A 17,043-nucleotide genomic window follows, 5' to 3' on the forward strand; every position below is an offset into this window, starting at 1 on the left:
TAAAAATGTTATTTATAGATAGGAAAATATTATGAACTAAGCACTACACCAATGAAATAACCAAAGGAATTATTTAAAGTTAAGACAAATTAATAACAAACTTCATATAGGGAAATGAAAAGATCTAGAATATCAAGGCAAATTACAATTATAGGAATAAAGGAAGAATAGCATTTCTAAAACTTAAACTATTATGAAGCTCCAAACATCTCATCTATTTTATACTGTATGAAAAAATAGAAAAGTTATATTAACAGGACAGATGAAGCAAGAATCAGAAATAACAGAACTCAACCCAGTATTTCATGAATCTGAAAACATAAATTACGTAGGAAATAAATCTTTTATTAGGAGTGACGGGAAGCAGTCTGTCACACATTAGACTTAAGTTAATATATTACCCCTAATTCCACACTAAATTCAAAATGAATACACAATCTGAATATGAAATATCATAACATGATTAATCTATCTTACGTTAAGTTTGGAAGAATTTCTACAAGAAAATTATTGCATATAGAATAAAGGAAGCCCTTAGGAGCACCAATTTCCCTAGTGCGGAAGCAAGATGTTGTCCATGTCTCACACTCTCTCAGATAAAAGAACCTCCTTATGTATCAACTCTCCCCAGATTAGACCCATGATAAAATCCCCATCTTTAGTACAATACTATACTCTTCAGTGGAATCTCCTATACCATCCACCCCCTGGTGTCCCATTATTCCCTCAAAGGGTGAAATTTCTATCTTTTAATTTGTTATTGATCAGTGATTTGAGATACTATGGAATTCTGTATTGTATTTTTTATCTAGAGAATTTGGTAGCCTTTTTTGAAGCAGAAGAGGAATTCTGCTTGGGTCCCAGAAAAAGCCCATGGAGCAGTCTGAGTATTCTGCTGGAACATGAGGACACTGAAGAAGGCAGAGTTTAAGTGATTTGCCCAGTCACATAGCTAGTATCTAAAGCAAATTATTCTGATAAAGGCCTAATGTCCACAATCTATGAATAGTTGTTACAAAAATATAAAAATCGAAGTCATTCTCCAACTTATAAGTGGTCTACAAGTAAAAACAGTTAGTATGCAAGCTTTGATAACCATATAAAAGGTTCCAAAAAACTAATAGCTCTACTAATAAGAAGAGAAAAGCAAATTAAAACAACTCTTAGGACTGATAACATAATCACATTGGCAAAGAGAGAAAAGGTAATTGTGTGGAGAAGTGGTGGGAGGCTATTAGTGAACTGTGAAATGATACATCCATTCCAGGAAGCAAATTAGAAATATTCCCCAAACTATCCATAATTTTTAGTCCCAGCAATATAATATATATCGGAAGGAGATCAAAAACAGAGGGGAATGGGTTCATGTTTACAAAAATAGGAAAACCTTTTTTGCTATAACAATGAAGGGGTGGAGGTGGAAATACCCATCATGTGGGGAATAGCTGAACAAACTGGTATATAAATGTAATTGAACACTATTGTTCTGTAAGAAATTTTGTATGAATTGATCAAAGTGAAATGAACAAAACCAGAAGACAACTTATAGGAGAACTATAATAACATAAAGAGAAATAGTTTTAAAAGTCTATAGAACTCTGATCAGTATGGTAACCAATTATAACTTCAAAACACTAATGATGAAACCTGTTGGCATAAAAGAGATGGACTAGAAGTACAGAATGAGACATATATTTTCAGAAGGCAAATATGTTGAATTGGCTTGACTATACTTGTTAAAAGAGAGAGGCCTTTTGAGGGAGTCAGTGGGAAGTGATACATTAAAGCAAAAAGGACTCCAATAAAATATTTTTTTATGGAAAAGAAGTCCAGAGTCCAAAAGAGGGCAAAAACTCAACAATTTTTTCACTTTTATGCTGAAATTAGTATGTACTTTAGAAAAGGTATAATTCATGTTTTCATATTTGACATACTACAAAATATATTATTTTACTTAAATATATTTCAGATATTTGTTTAATGAGTCCTATACTTCAATATCTCAAAGTAGCATGTGTCTAAGTTTATACTAGAAGACTTATGAACTCTAGTTAATCCTATATCATAGTGGAAAGTCTTCAAACATTGTTCCAAAACAGGCTATGGGAAAGTGGATGCTTCCTCCATTGATGTAGACCAGTGATGGGCTAGATGCGGCCCTCTGAAATGTTCTATCTGGCTCTGGGACATTATTCCAAATCTGATGAATACAATGAGTAGGATACAATACAATGAAACTTTGAAAGAGTTGCCTTAGAAACAAACTGACAGATGAGCATTTCCTTTCCTTTAGTGCCCTCTTTAAAAAGTTTGCCCATCACTGATGTAGACCACTGATGGCATGGTCAAATAAAAATAAATCCATGTAATCATGATGACTTTAAAAAAAATACATACAAATGAACATCTTTATGTTGTACTATAGTCTAATTTGTCAAACATTTCCCAGTTATATTTTACTTTGGTTTTTAATACCTTGTCTTTAGTAACTGTTTTATGGGCTGTTGAGGCCAAAAGTTCATTATATGGTTGTCAGTTTTATGGTGATGATCTTCTTAGAATCAGGGTTTCTCAACATGAGTTACAATGGTTCCCTAGATAAGATTTTAGGGGTCCATAAACATGGATGGCAAAAAACTAGATCTTCACTTTCATCAACCTACAACTGAAATGTAGCATTTTCTTCAATTACGAATTATAAAAATATGTTCTGAGAAGAGATTCTCTCTCTCTCTCTCTCACACACACACACACACACACACACACACACGCACACGCACACACACACACGCACATGCACTCCACATATGAAGGATATAAGTATGCTCTTTTATAAAGAGAGGCTTAAGGAACCTAGGATGGACTCCTTCCCACAATTAAGCATCAAATTTAGATAATTCTTTATATATATATAAACATAAACCCTTAACTTCTGTGTATTGGCTCCTAGGTAGAAGAGTGGTAAGGGTGGGCAATGAGGGTCAAGTGACTTGCTGGGAAGTGTCTGAGGCCAGATTTGAACCCAGGACCTCCATCTCTAGGCCTGACTCTCAATCCACTGAGCTACCCAGCTGCCCCAATTTAGACAATTCTTAAATAACTACTCCAAAATGCTTACTTTTCTTAAATAGTAACCTTTAATATATATTACAATCTAAAGTCGATTACATTTAATGACAATGGAATAGTCAGTTGTAAGTTGTACTATCTTGGATACCAAAAAACCTGTTTTGTAAAAATTTTTCCACATCATAGGTTTCAGCTAATTTGTCAACATAATAAATGTGATGAATCATATATAGAATTTTCTTGTCTTGAAGCTTAAAATATTCCTCTTTCAGATAATCTTATCTATTTGATACTAATCTGGTAATGTATTCTTTATTTTTGTGAGTTATAATAAAGAATATGTCACTGTCTGGTTATTTGACAGCCGCATTTAATACAATTCAATAAATATCTATTGTCAATCATTTATTAAGTACCTACTGTCTACCAGGCACCATGCTAAGTGCTAGGAAAAAAAAGAGGCAAAAGACTGTCTCTGCTCTCAAGAAGTTCACAATCAAATGAGGGAAACAAGTAAACAAATATGTACAAATAAACTATATACAGAATAAATGGAAACAACCAACAAAAAGAAGGCAGCAGGATTAAGAAAAATTGGGAAAAGCTTCCTGTAGAAGATAGGATTTTAGTTGGAACTTAAAAGAAGCCAGGGGAAGCTGGGAGGCAGAGAATAAGAAGGAAATATTCTAGGCATGGGGGAATAGGCAAAGAAAATGGCCAGAGTTAAGACATGGAATGTCTTGTTTGTAGAACAAGGATTTGTAAGAATAACTGAACTGAAAAGTACATGGGAGGGTGAGGAAGGTATAAGAAGACTGGAAAAGTAGGAAAAGGCAGGTTTATAAAGGCTTTGAATGTTAAACTGAGGATTTTGTATTAGATCCTAGAGACAATTAGGAGCCATTAGGATTTATTATTGGGAGCATGTGTGACATACCTAAGCTTTAGAAAAATCACTTTGGTGGCTGAAGGAAGGATGAATTGGAATGTATAAACTTGTGGCAAGCCTACCCACCAGTAGGCTACTGCAAAAGCTTAGGGATGAGATAATAAGGGTTTGCACCAGAGTAGTGGCAGTGTTAGAGAGAAGGGGACATAATTGAAAGAGGCTGCAAAGGTACAATTAACAGGCCTTGGCAATAGAATGATTCAGCAAAAGATATAAAGGAGGAGTGGACAGATAGGTAAGAAGAGAACCAGGAGTGAGCAGTACCCCCCAAAAGAAAAAGAAGAGGGCGGGTATCAAGAAGAAGGTGAACACTGTCAAAAGGCTACGGAGAGGGAAAGGAGAATGAGGATTGTAAAACAGTCATTTAATTGGACAAGTAAGAGACCACTTTGGAATCATAAGAAAGAGTAATTTCAATGAAACAATAAGGTCAGAAGAGAGTGAGAGAAGAAAATGTGGCATAGAAATGGAAAAGGCCATTGGATTGGCCAATTAACAATCATTGATAACTCTGAAGAGATTTGGTTGAAGGAGGTTTGAAGATACTAAGAAATTTAGAAAAGAGAGGGGAAAGGAAGTAGAAACATCTATTATAAATGTTTAGCTTCAAGAGCTAGAGGATAGCATAAATGGAAGGACTGATTATGTATAAGCCACTGTGCTATACCTAATAAGGCATACAAAAAAAGTTGATAATGTGGTGAAAGAGTTTACAAAACATGGACAAATTTTCAGAAACTGAAAGTGCCATTATTTTTGTAGGTACCACTCCACACGAAACCATATATGAATGATTAAACAACTTTTTTATACACAAATATTCAGCCCACAAAGCATATTTAAGAAGTGAAAATTAAATCAGGAATTCATTTTATAATTGATCTGTTTTAAGGAATGCAAAAAAATTGTCCAAAAATTCCTATAACTAATACAAAATTTAAAGCTATTAATATCTTGAGTACTATGTAACTTTGAGAAGAATCTTTCTGTCATAAATACAACCTCCTATGAATTAATAGGTATGTCTTAAGGAGTTGCCTAAGACACATAATATTAAAGAAAATTGGCTAATATCACACAGCTAATATATATTTTATGATTGAATCAAACCCAGATCTTCCTGACTCTAAGCCCAGCATTGCAGCAATGTTTCTATCAATTTAATTCTTAAATTATATACATGTTACATAAGCAGTACTTAGTCTAGTATTAAATGTGAAAAGCAGCACTTTTCATATTTAAAAACACCTGAAAAAAATTTAAACCAAAGATAATGATATTGTTTTTGTTACTAATTTTGTAGCATGGATCCTTGTATAGCAACACGAACAACTAGATAGTATTTGAGATCACTTTCAAAATTAAGATTTTGCAACTCAATAATAATGGCTGGTTGTTATAAAATTTGGGGAAAGGATACAATTCTAGAACTCATGTAACTTTTAATGCTACTTCAAAAAAATTTTATGTATCAGTAAATAAGGTAAGTAAAATAACAAGGAAGATTCTATTTCGCATCCTTGAATACTTCAATACTCCAAATAAATAAATTTGGAAGCGTATCTTTAAAATATGAACAAAGAAAAAAATAAAAAACCTTAGTGCTGATTGGTAATAAACAAATGAACAAGTTGCTATATTCAAGTGTTTATAAAAATTCCATATAAAATTTCCATTTCAAATAAAAATATGCACCCATATTAAAAAAACAAAAACAAAAAAACTAAATGGTCCAAAAAGATAGTTATTTTGCTTTGTACACATGATTAAATAAATAGCAGCTATGAAAACAGTATTGAAATATTTAATTTTAAATTCGTATAATTTTAACAATCCATGAATTCCACCATTAGAAGGATTTTTCTATTGCTTAAACAAACTAATATGCTACTGCTAATATATATATATATAAAAAAATAAATATTTCCCCCACACTTTTTTGTGTCCCAAGCACTTAGGTAGTGCTTAATAAATATATTAAGGTTTTCACAGCACTTTAAAAATATATTACTTTAGCTGATCCTTGCAAGAAGCCTGTGAGGTATATCCTATAAATATTATTAGTCCCACTTTATATATAAGAAAAATGAAGTTTAGAGAAGTATAGTTTACTTGTTCACAGTCACGCAACTATTCAGGGCAGGACATGGAAAATTCCTATCTCTCATACCAATACGTTTGGTACTCTTTCCACTACCTTCCACATTCTCTTCTTGTGCAATCAAATACATAGCACAACGAAGACACAAACATTTATATATGAAAGAGTTATGTCTTAAATAATTGAAATTATCCCTGGAGTAAAAGCCTTACAATATAACTAAAGATAATATAGATCAGTGATTCCCAAAGTTGGTGCTACCGCCCCCTGGTGGGTGCTGCAGAGATCCAGGGAAGCGGTGATGGCCACAGGTGCATTTATCTTTCCTATTAATTGCTATTAAAATTTTTAAAAATTAATTTTCAGGGGGCTAAGTAATATTTTTTCTGGAAAGGGGGCGGTAGGCCAAAAAATGTTTGGGAACCACTGATATAGATGGTCAGAACTTCTTTTAGCAAAATTTTTAGCTTTTATAATCTACTGCAGGGGTTGGCAACGTATGGCTCTCGAGCCATATCTGGCTCCACCTCCCGACTGGCCAGTCCGGGAAGAGCCCCAGGATGTGCCCCAGGGGGTCCTTCAGCCCCTGCCCCATATTCCAGCGCCTTCCACCTCCATCCTCCTTCCGCAGGCGTTTATGGCTCTCATGGCCAAAAAGGTTGCCGACCGTTGATCTACTGCAATATTCACTCCAAAAAAATTTAGTGTCAGAAAAACTGAATTGAAATACAAGTGACTGGCATATTAGTCACTTGATAAATGTTTGTTGATGATAACAGTAACAATAATAACAATAACAAACAACAATGAAAAGATCTTTACTTACTGCTATTTCTCTGCAAGCTGACATAGAAATCCCAGTTCCTTCTATTTGTTTTAAAGCATAATCTTTGTCATCTTTCCTACAAAAACATAAAAGATATTTTTAAATAAACATTGAAACCAGAGTTAGATTCATTATACAGAAAATAAAATCCACATATATATCCATACGATAGAAATCACTTATCATCAAATACATTCTATTAGAAATGAAACTATATGGTTTTGGTAACTTCCAGATTTTTGTATAAATCAACAAAATAATCCATCTGGAAACTACATAAGATGTTTACTGGTCTAAATACACAAGAGTTCAAAAATAAAAGCATTATCATCTATTAGACATTTCATACTGAATGTTGGCGTAAGCATCTCAAGCTCAAATCTAAAGCAGAATTCATTATCTTTCCTCAAGAACTCATCCATCTTTTGAACTTCCCTTTTATTGCACCAAAGGTATCACTAGCCTTCCTTTCCAATCACCCAAGTTCACATCTCTAATGTCATCCTTAACTCTTTGCTCTCACTCATCCCACATATCCAATCAGACGCCAAAATCTTTTATTTCTATCTCCACAATCTCTTCAGTATATTTCTTTTTTGCTCTTCTCACAAAACCATTGCCTTAATTCAAATCCTCATCACCTCTCTCTCACCTGACCTACTGTGATAAATTCCTATTCATACTCTTTGATTTAAGTTCCTCTTCACTCCAATCTCCATCCTCCTCATAGCTGCCAAAGAAATTTTCCTAAAGCATAAGTTTGACCAGGTCATTCCCCTTCTCAAAAAATCCAGTGGCAGCCTCATACCTTGGGGATTATATATGAACTACTCTGCTTAGCATTTGAAGTTCTTTACAATGTCCCATTTCAATATTCCTTCCTCATCTCTTCGTCTTAGAATTTATGGTTTCTTTCAAGACTTGATCAAAGTGTCACCTTCTATGTGAAGACTTTCTTGACATTCCTCACTTCAACTCCCCACTTTTAGTGCTCCCCCTTTCTCTAAAACTACTTTATATACATTTTGTATATTGTTTGAAATACATATAAATATATATTGTACACATACATGTATACCTATTAAAAATAAGCTTAAGGACAGAAATTTTTTCACTTTTGTTTTTATATTCCAGTGCTTAACAAAGGGCCTCATACATATTAAGCACTTAATAGTACTGACAGAAAATCTGAATATTTCAAATACACTGACAAAAATTTTAAATAAAATTAAGAAGTATAAAAAGGTAAATATGAGTGAGAAATTATAAGGAACTAAATATGAGGTAAAATTGTTTACATTTCTATATTCAAAAATGATACATGTAACCCCTAAGAAAAATATCATCATTAGGGAGTCACCTTAGAGAGGTGGATATGAATCTATTAAGCTGAGATGATCTCAAAAGAATGGAAGGGGAAGAAAGAAAAAAGCACTGAGTAAAAGAGGAAGAACAGAGAAATATCTCACATAAAAGGGGGGAGGCAAAGAAAAGCTTATATAATAGAGAGGGAAATGGGGAGAGGAAGAAAAGGCAACATTTGAACATCACTCTCATTTGAATTTGTTCAAGAAGGGAAGAATGTATATTACATGCACAGCCTGGAGGCAGAATCTATTATGCTTCAGTTGAAGTTAAAAAAAAAAAAGGCAAAGGTAGCAATCATGATCTTGGATAAAACAAAAGCAAAAAAACAGCCCTGATTAAAAGAGATAATCAGAGCAACGACAACCACAGAGAATGAATTGATAGAATACTGAACATATAGGCACCAACTCTTGAAGGAAAAGTTAAGTAAGTTAAGGAAAAAACTTACCACTCTCAGACTTAACTAAATCTGACTCTAAAATAATTAAGAAAGTCGTTAAGGAGATGAAAAGAAATTTTAGAAAAGTTAAGATATGATAGACTACTACCCCTAATGAATATTCATGAAAATTTCTGAAATAAAATTTGGGAAAATAAGTGCACTAATATACTGTTGGCAAAGCTGTGAACTTAGTCCAACCATTCTGGAGAACGATTTGGAACTATATTCAAAGGGCTATGAAACTGTGCATATACACTCTGACCTAGCAAAATTCTACTAGATCTATACCAGAAAGAGATCAAAGAAGGAAAAGGGCTCATGTGTATAAAAATATTCATAGTCACTCTTTTTTGGTTGCAAAGAATTGGAAACTAAGGGACACCCATCGTTTGGGGAATGACTGAACAAATAATGCTATTGTGACAGAATATTACTATGCTATAAGAAATTATGAATGGAATGATTTCAGAAAACCCAGGAAGACTTAAATGAACTGATGAATAGTGGAGTGAGCAGGACCAGCACAATGTACAGAGTAACAATAATACTATAAACATAATCAACTGTGAAAGACACCAACTCTGATCAATTCAATGAACCACAACAATTCATGATGAAAAATGCTATCCACCTCTGAAGGGAGAATTGAAGGACTCATATTAAGGAATTTTCTAAGTAAACCATCATGTTTTCTACAAATCATTATGTTAGTCCTTAAAAAAGTTGTTTCCTCTTTTATTCTTTTAAATATTTCAAGTTCTTCATTATATCTGGCATTTTAAAAATTGTCAAAGATTAGTAGTCTTTTTTATTTTCTAAACTCCTGTTTTTCCAGGGAAGCTTATAGTGTTATCCCATTGCAAATAATCCTAAATCATGGTTTCAAATATATGGTTTTTAACATGAGTGTGCTATATTTTGGCAAAGATTTGTTGTACTTCTGTTTATACAATCACATACTTTTTGAGTTTTTTAGGTTCAGAGATTCGAAGTTGGAAGGACTCTCATAGATTATATACTCTAACCTTCCAATTTTGCAAATGAGGCTCTGAAAGGTTAAATGAATTGGAAGAGGTCATACAGATTGAAAGCTGCAGAACCAGGATTCAGTTTCAGATCAAGTTCAAATTTCAAGTTTAGCCAAGATTCCATTATGGTCTTCTGTGTTAATTATGCTTTTCCTAATGTTGAACCATCTCAATATCTTTGGTATTAATCCATTTTGGTATTAGTAATTATTTTCTAACATATAGCATATATGTTGTTCTTTGCTAGCTTTGTATTGTTTGCATATAACTCAGAACCTTTTTCTTTTTAAATAAATGTTCGTTTTCAAATTCTTCTTCCTCTCTCTCTCCCACCTACTGAGATGGCAAGAAATAGAATGCCCATTATATACATGAAGGAATGAAAAACCTATTTCCACAATAGCCATAATTTCCAGTTCAGGAAATTATAAAGTGCAAGATGACATGTGACCCATCCAATGCTACCCAAAACAAATAAATAAATAAATAAATGAATGAATGAATGAATAAATAAATAAAGTCCAAGAATGAATAGTATTTCTGTATATTGCTAACAGAAAACCATGAAAAAATTAGAGAAATTTAATTTTTAACTCCAAAAAAATTTTTTACTTAAATTAGGCAAAATAATTGTAAATTATTTAGTGTTCATGGTTGAGCAATGCCAACACATAATAAAAATGACAAAACTCTCTGAACCTATTTATAGATTTAATACTATGCTAAAACTGGATATTTAATAGAACTAGAAAAAAATTCATTTGGAGAATAAAAGGTATAGGGTCTCAAGGAAAAATATAAGTTCAAAGGTAGGAGATATATAATATTATCAAGACTCAATTGGGCGAGGCCAACATGGTGGCATAGTAGCAGTGAAAGCCTGAAATCACTCTGAATATCATTCCAAATCGGTCTTTAAAAGGTACCTCTCAAAGGGACAAGAGTAAAAAAAAAAAAAAGGGCAAGTGAGGGGCTCTGCCACTGAACACAACATGAAAGGTAAGCAGAGAGAGTGGATTTCAACAACATAATGGGGAACCAGAAGCAAAATTGCAAACAGAAAAGAGCAGGCCAACTACCCTACCACCACCACCACCACCACCTACCCAGGCCAGACTCAGAAATAAGGTGTAGACAACTTCAGGTTCCTGGGTCGTGGGCTACACCAACAAAAAAGCACCTCAAACCCACCCCTGGAAGTCCAAGGAGCTGGCAGTGAGGTCCAGATGTCCATAGGATTGGGAGCTCTCAAGCCTCCTTGGCAGCAGTGAAGATAGATAGGCCAGGGCAAAACCCTGCAATCCAGAAGCTAAGACATGGTCAGCAACATGCAGATTTCTTAATCCACTGATGGGAAAATGAGCAAAAAGCAGCAAAAAACCCCCTCTTGACCCTCCAGAATTTCTATGGGGAAAAAGCTCAAAAAACAGAAGCAAAAGGATATGGTGAGATATAAGCAAACACATGCAAAATTTCCCCCAAAACAGGACACTAAACCTATCTGATATCAGTTAAAAAAACAAAAGGCAGATTCATGCATCAGATTTAGTAGCAAGAATCAGAAAAAACTGAAAACAGTAGCCCAATATTTTATAACCCCAAAAATACAAGTTATAATAGGAAGAACTCTCTATTTGACATAAAGTGCTTGAAAAACTAGAAATTGATTTGGAAAAAATTAGATTTAAATCAATGAACTTCAAAAAGATACATGTATAAAAGTTTAAACCATAAGAAAATTATAATTTCAGAAGATCTAGAAAAGAGACTTGGAATGGTTAAATAGAATAAGAACTGCAAGGGGGAAAAAAAAAACGCTAAAACCTAGAGAAGAGAGAGTATCCAGGAGAAAAGGGTGGTCAACATTATCCAATACTGCAGAGAGATCAAGAAGGATTGCAATTGAGAAGAGGTCATTATTTGGCAATTAAGAGATCATTAATAACTATGGAGAATAGTTTCAATTGAGTGGTAAGGCTGCCAAATCAGACTACACAGAGTGAAAGTGAATGGAGGCACAAAATGTTTTTTCAAGATTAGTTGAGAAGGAAAAAATAGTTTGATAGGATCTAGTGAAGATTTTTCAAGGACTGGGCAAACAGCCATTTTTATACACATCAGTAAAGATGAGATTGAAGATCAGAGAGAAAGGTAATAATGATGGGGGAAATATGCTGAAGAAAATAGCAAGGGAAAGGATCAAAGATTAATCTTGGCAAGAAAACTCACTTATTCATCAAAGATTGAGGTAAAAGAGAAAATAATGGGGGGAAATGTCAGAGGGAAAATGTGGGGGAAAGGGGGAAGAAGGGTGCCTCATAGAGAATCGTTTCTATTTTTTCACTAAAGTATTAGGCAAGGTCCTCGGCTGAATGTACAGGGATGGCTACTGTGGGATATGTGAGGAGAAAAGAACTCCCCTTTTTTAAATTTAGAATATTTTTTTTCATCTCCCACCCCCACTCCTTCCTCCTCCCTCCTGAAACCGACAAGCAGTTCCACTGGGTTATACATGTATTATTGTTCAAAACCTATTTCAACCCTATTTCCATGTTATTCATATTTGCAGTAGAGTGATCTTTCAACATTAAAAAACCCCAATCATATCCCTACTACATGATCAATCATATATTTTTCTAATGCATTTCTGTTTCCACAGTTCTTTTCTCTGTGTATGGATAGCGTTCTTTCTCATAAATTCCTCTGGATTGTCCTGGGTCATTGCATTGCTGCTGGTAGAAAAGTCAGTTACATTTGATTATGCCATAATATATTAATCTTCGTGTACAATGTTCTCCTGGTTCTGCTCCAGAAAAAATTTTTTTAAAAAGATGCTGTGGTAAATTGAATAGAGAATCCTTTAGGAAAGAGTAGAAGGATTGACAACTAGATAATAAATCTAAAATGGCACCAGTCATAATGGTTTCATGTCTTCCTCTACCTCCGTTCAGTGAACAGGCCAAAGGAAGATGATAATATGGCTGGCATTTGGCAAGATATGATTAGAAAGGACAAGTGAGCAAGGGATTCAGGAGAAGAGGTCAAAACAGGGAAGTTTAATCAGTTTATCAAGAGGTCAAGTCAGGGAAGAGAGGAATGTGTATGGTCAATGAAGAGGTGATGGTGATTCACTATTTACAGAAAGTAAATCAGATTTGCTCCCCTTTATCACCTTCAGAGACTCTCCTCCAACCACCTTTATTAAGCAACTAGAGGTTCAGATTATCTAAATCTATCACCCAAATCAGGTCCTGGTGGGTATTTAATGGTCCCTAAGACATTCTCCTTTCTGCAACAAGTTCAGTGCCTAGCTCAGTCTTTCTCACCTTCATCTCCTGCCCCCATATTAAGGGATTTCAACATAATATTGATATTTCTTTAAATATCTCATCCTCCCAGACCCATAATATAATCAAATCCTATAAGCCTATTTCCTAACTCTAACCCAGCTTACAGAAATGGTCAAATCTCCAAACTTGCAATCACTCATAAATGTTCCACTTCTATAGTCACATGTTTTGATATTCTATTATCTGATCATAATTCTTTATTATTCAATTTTCCTTAAACCCTATAGTTCCTAAGCCTATTATTTATCCTCAATGGGGCCTATATTCCATCTACCCTCTGTTTTTCCCCAGGCCATCATCTTGATACAGGTTATACTCTCCTCCTTCCCCTATCTCAATTCATTGGTGAAACAACTCAACTCCCCACTCACTATCCTCATTCTCAATTTCCTTGAGTCCTTGGCCCTATCTCTTGTGGATCCCACCTTTCCACGATCCAACTTGGAATAATTCCCATCTTCTGCTCCTCCTTCACTTCCATTCACCTGCTGCTAAACATACACTTACTAGCTATGTGACCCAACTCTAAATGGAGATAATTAATACACCTCCTTCACAGGATTATTGTGAGGATCAAATGAAGTGGTATTTGTTAACTTAATACAGTGCCTGACACACAATAGGAAGTATATAAATACTTATTCCATTCCATTCTATGTTACCTAATCTGAATTGTAGCAAAATTCACTATTATACTATCCTCAGTACTTAGTCTAAAACTCTCTCCTGAAGTCTCCCATGGGACCCACTCTCTCTACTCTTCCAGCTTAGGACTTCACCTCATACTTGATAAAAGAATATTAAAACAAAAAAAAAATGAAGTTTACCTAAAGTTCTGCCTTTTCCTCTTCTCCTCATACCACATCATTACCTTCTTTCTCTATTTCTTCCTTCAGACAGTCTCAGCTGAAGATATAGTCCTCCTTTCTCAAGGCAAATCCCTTTGCATGTATCGTATTCCTTTGTCCTATTCTCTCCTGAATTATACAGCAAATTCTCCCTCCTACTCATCTCCAGTGATGTTCATCTATCACCCCCATTCTCTGTTACATCCAATCTCTCCCTAACTACAGGCTTGTTCCTAGCTACCTACAATAATAAGGGAAATGTCCCATTCCACACACCACCCCCCCATTCTTTAAAAATTAAAAAACCTTGATCCAATCAACTCCACAATATTTTATATCTTTCCTTTCCTTCTTAGCTATATGCCTTGAGAAAGTCATCTAAATTAGGTAAGTATACTTCTACATCCTTTCCTCTGGCTTTCAACCATAGAAAGCAACTAAAATTGCCTTCTATGAAGTTACCAATTATCTCTCAAGAGCAAAATAGTTTCGCAATCTCTCTGCAACACTCAACTTAATTTGATAGTTCTCTTATGGAAATTCTCTCTTCTCTAGATTTTCATGACTCTAGGTAGCACCAGGTCAGGACTCAGGAAGACCTGAGAAAATGGGAAATTAGGATATCTCAGGGAACACCAATATGAATGAGTAGCTAGACTATACCAAATATGTGTGGAGAAGGTTGATGTTAATGTATGAGAAGGGAATAAGTAGGCTTTAAAAAAGGAGAATCCTATAGCAGATTACATTTTTATAGACACATAACTAACAACTGCAAAGAATCCTCAGCACCTAGCACAGAACCTTGTACATGGTAGGTATTTGACATCTATTGAATCAAACTAGTTGCCATTTGTTGACAACAAAAATGTATTTTATTCAGTAGAACAAAATTCATTTTAAAAGGCTTTCCTCCAACAAGCTCTCTCTCATGCATGTTAAAGTCATAGAAGATTCCCTGAGAAACGGAACAGATTTAACATTGTTCAATGAACAAAGTACTTATTAAGTACTTAACTATGTGCAGAGTAAGTAAACTCTAGGGATACAAAGAGAAGGTCCCATGATCCTTAGGGCACTGCAGGTGGTAATGCCTCCTCTTCAAAGTCATTTCCATTGAAAAATATCACATCAGTTTTTGATGCTGAGTCACCTGAGAGTTCCAAGGAATTTAGTGACAAGAACTTTCTTTTCTGGATCGTCAGTAGTTGATGTTGTACATTCCTGAAGTAACAGTTGCCAGGAAACATCTGCACAGAGTTGTTTCCCAGGGTAATGACTATAGAAAGAGTGCTCAAAACATTGCTATTACTTACTAAAGCCTCTTGTGTTCTGGGTCCTGGGCTATCTTTATCAGGGTCTGGGAAGATGGTTGCCAAGGGATGGTGGTAGTTTTGACTTGCTTGGCACATGCTGCTTATCTCTCTCTCAGAGTGCCTTACTTCTTGATCAGGCAGGCTGGCTTGCCTGTCCTGAGGGTAGTAGTTTATTATCAGTTGTGGAGATGACTGGCCCTCCTCCAGAGAAGGTGCTTCCCTGAAGGATGGATGGCTCTCACGGCAGTACTGGAAACAGGCTTGTAGTCTAAGGGCTGCTGCCACTCCCAGGGCTCTTATGACTATCTGCTTATTAGTGACAATTGGTCAGCAACTGTTGCTTGGTTTGAAGAGGGTTTATTCTCCACTATTATTTTGCCCCTTGATGATATCTGTGGGGACTGCCTGGACGCAGATCTGGTGGTTAGAGGGCCATTGCCATTCTTGAAACACCAAAGTTCATGAACTTAGATCCATGAAGGCGAACCTATGGCATGCATTCAAAAAAGGGCATGCAGAGACCATTGCAATCAGAGTTTGTCACTAGAAACGCAGAGGGAATTCAACTGAACTGCTCCTTTCCCCCTCTCCACCACACCTAAGGACATTTTTTCATTTGACCTGCCCAGAAGCCCAGTGGGAGCACTTTCTCCCTGTCTGGGATAAGGTGGGCAAGTCACAGGTGGTGGAGCTGGGGGGAGTAGAGAGTATGCACTCAGGCCACTCTCCTCCCTGACCCGAACCCCAAATTCATTTCAAACCCTAACCCTAAATTTGTTTTCAACCATATCCCTAACCCTAAATTCATTTCTAAGCCCAACTCTAAATTCATTTTTAACCTTAAAGACATTTTTTCACTTGACCCGCTCCTCTGCCCAATGGTAAGTGGGGTGGGGGTAGCACTCAGTCTCTAGATGGGGGCCAGGCACAGCAAGCAGTCTCTAAAAGGTTTGCCATTACTGTCACAGACTCTCTCCATCAGAATCTGGAGGAGGAAGGGTGGTCAAAGTACTGGTAGTGGTTCGACTTGTCTGGCAGGTCTCTCCCTTGATGCTTTGCTACCATGACCCACTGATGATTAATATCAAAGAGACTAATATTTACTAAATAAATTTGTGACAATGAGGCACTATGTTGTAATGGAAAGATCAAGGAATTTGGAATCAAGATTTCCTGGTTCTACCACTATGAGACCTTGATCTGGAGTCCTTTAATTTCCCTTTAACAGTAAAGTGGGAAGTTAGACTAAAAGCTCTCCTAGGTCTTTTAGCTCTGTAGGTACAATTTCTATATTTGTTAACTACCATCTATTATCCTCTATTCTGGAGAATTAGCATAGAGATCAAGTGGAAGTTCAGATACTATAATGCTCCTATTTGCAAATGACACTGCTGATTTTCATCAATCAATAATCACTTATTAAGTACCTATTATATATCAAGCATTCTTTTAAGCACTGAGGATACAAAGTAAAGCAAAACCAAAATAAAACATACCACCTATTTTTAAGGAGCTCATAATCTGAGAAGATAATATGCAAAAAACTATATATAATAATGATACATACATAACTAAGAATAATCTTGGAGGGAAAACACTAAGATTAAGGAGGTCTAGGAAAATTTTCTAGTAGAAGATAGAATTTTAGCTGAGATCTGAAAGAATGAAGGGAAGTCTAGAAAGAGTCTCCTCATGAGGAGAGAGATAATTCCAAGGATGGAAGACAGAAAATACAGCTGGAATAGA

The 17,043-nt window shown here is 35.3% G+C and overlaps 1 protein-coding gene across 2 annotated transcripts in view; it reads right to left on the minus strand.

The window, feature by feature from the left end:
• Nucleotides 1-17,043, minus strand: part of CDK8 (cyclin dependent kinase 8) — a 123,356-nt gene that overhangs the window by 51,474 nt on the left and 54,839 nt on the right. For both annotated transcript variants that reach the window (XM_044668290.1, XM_044668289.1), the window contains exon 2: nucleotides 6,946-7,007. In XM_044668290.1, the coding sequence (XP_044524225.1) occupies nucleotides 6,946-7,007 (62 nt within the window). The remainder of the gene's footprint in view (nucleotides 1-6,945; nucleotides 7,008-17,043) is intronic.

Source organism: Gracilinanus agilis, chromosome 3 (genome assembly GCF_016433145.1).
Source record: "Gracilinanus agilis isolate LMUSP501 chromosome 3, AgileGrace, whole genome shotgun sequence".
Taxonomy (NCBI): Eukaryota; Metazoa; Chordata; class Mammalia; order Didelphimorphia; family Didelphidae; genus Gracilinanus; species Gracilinanus agilis.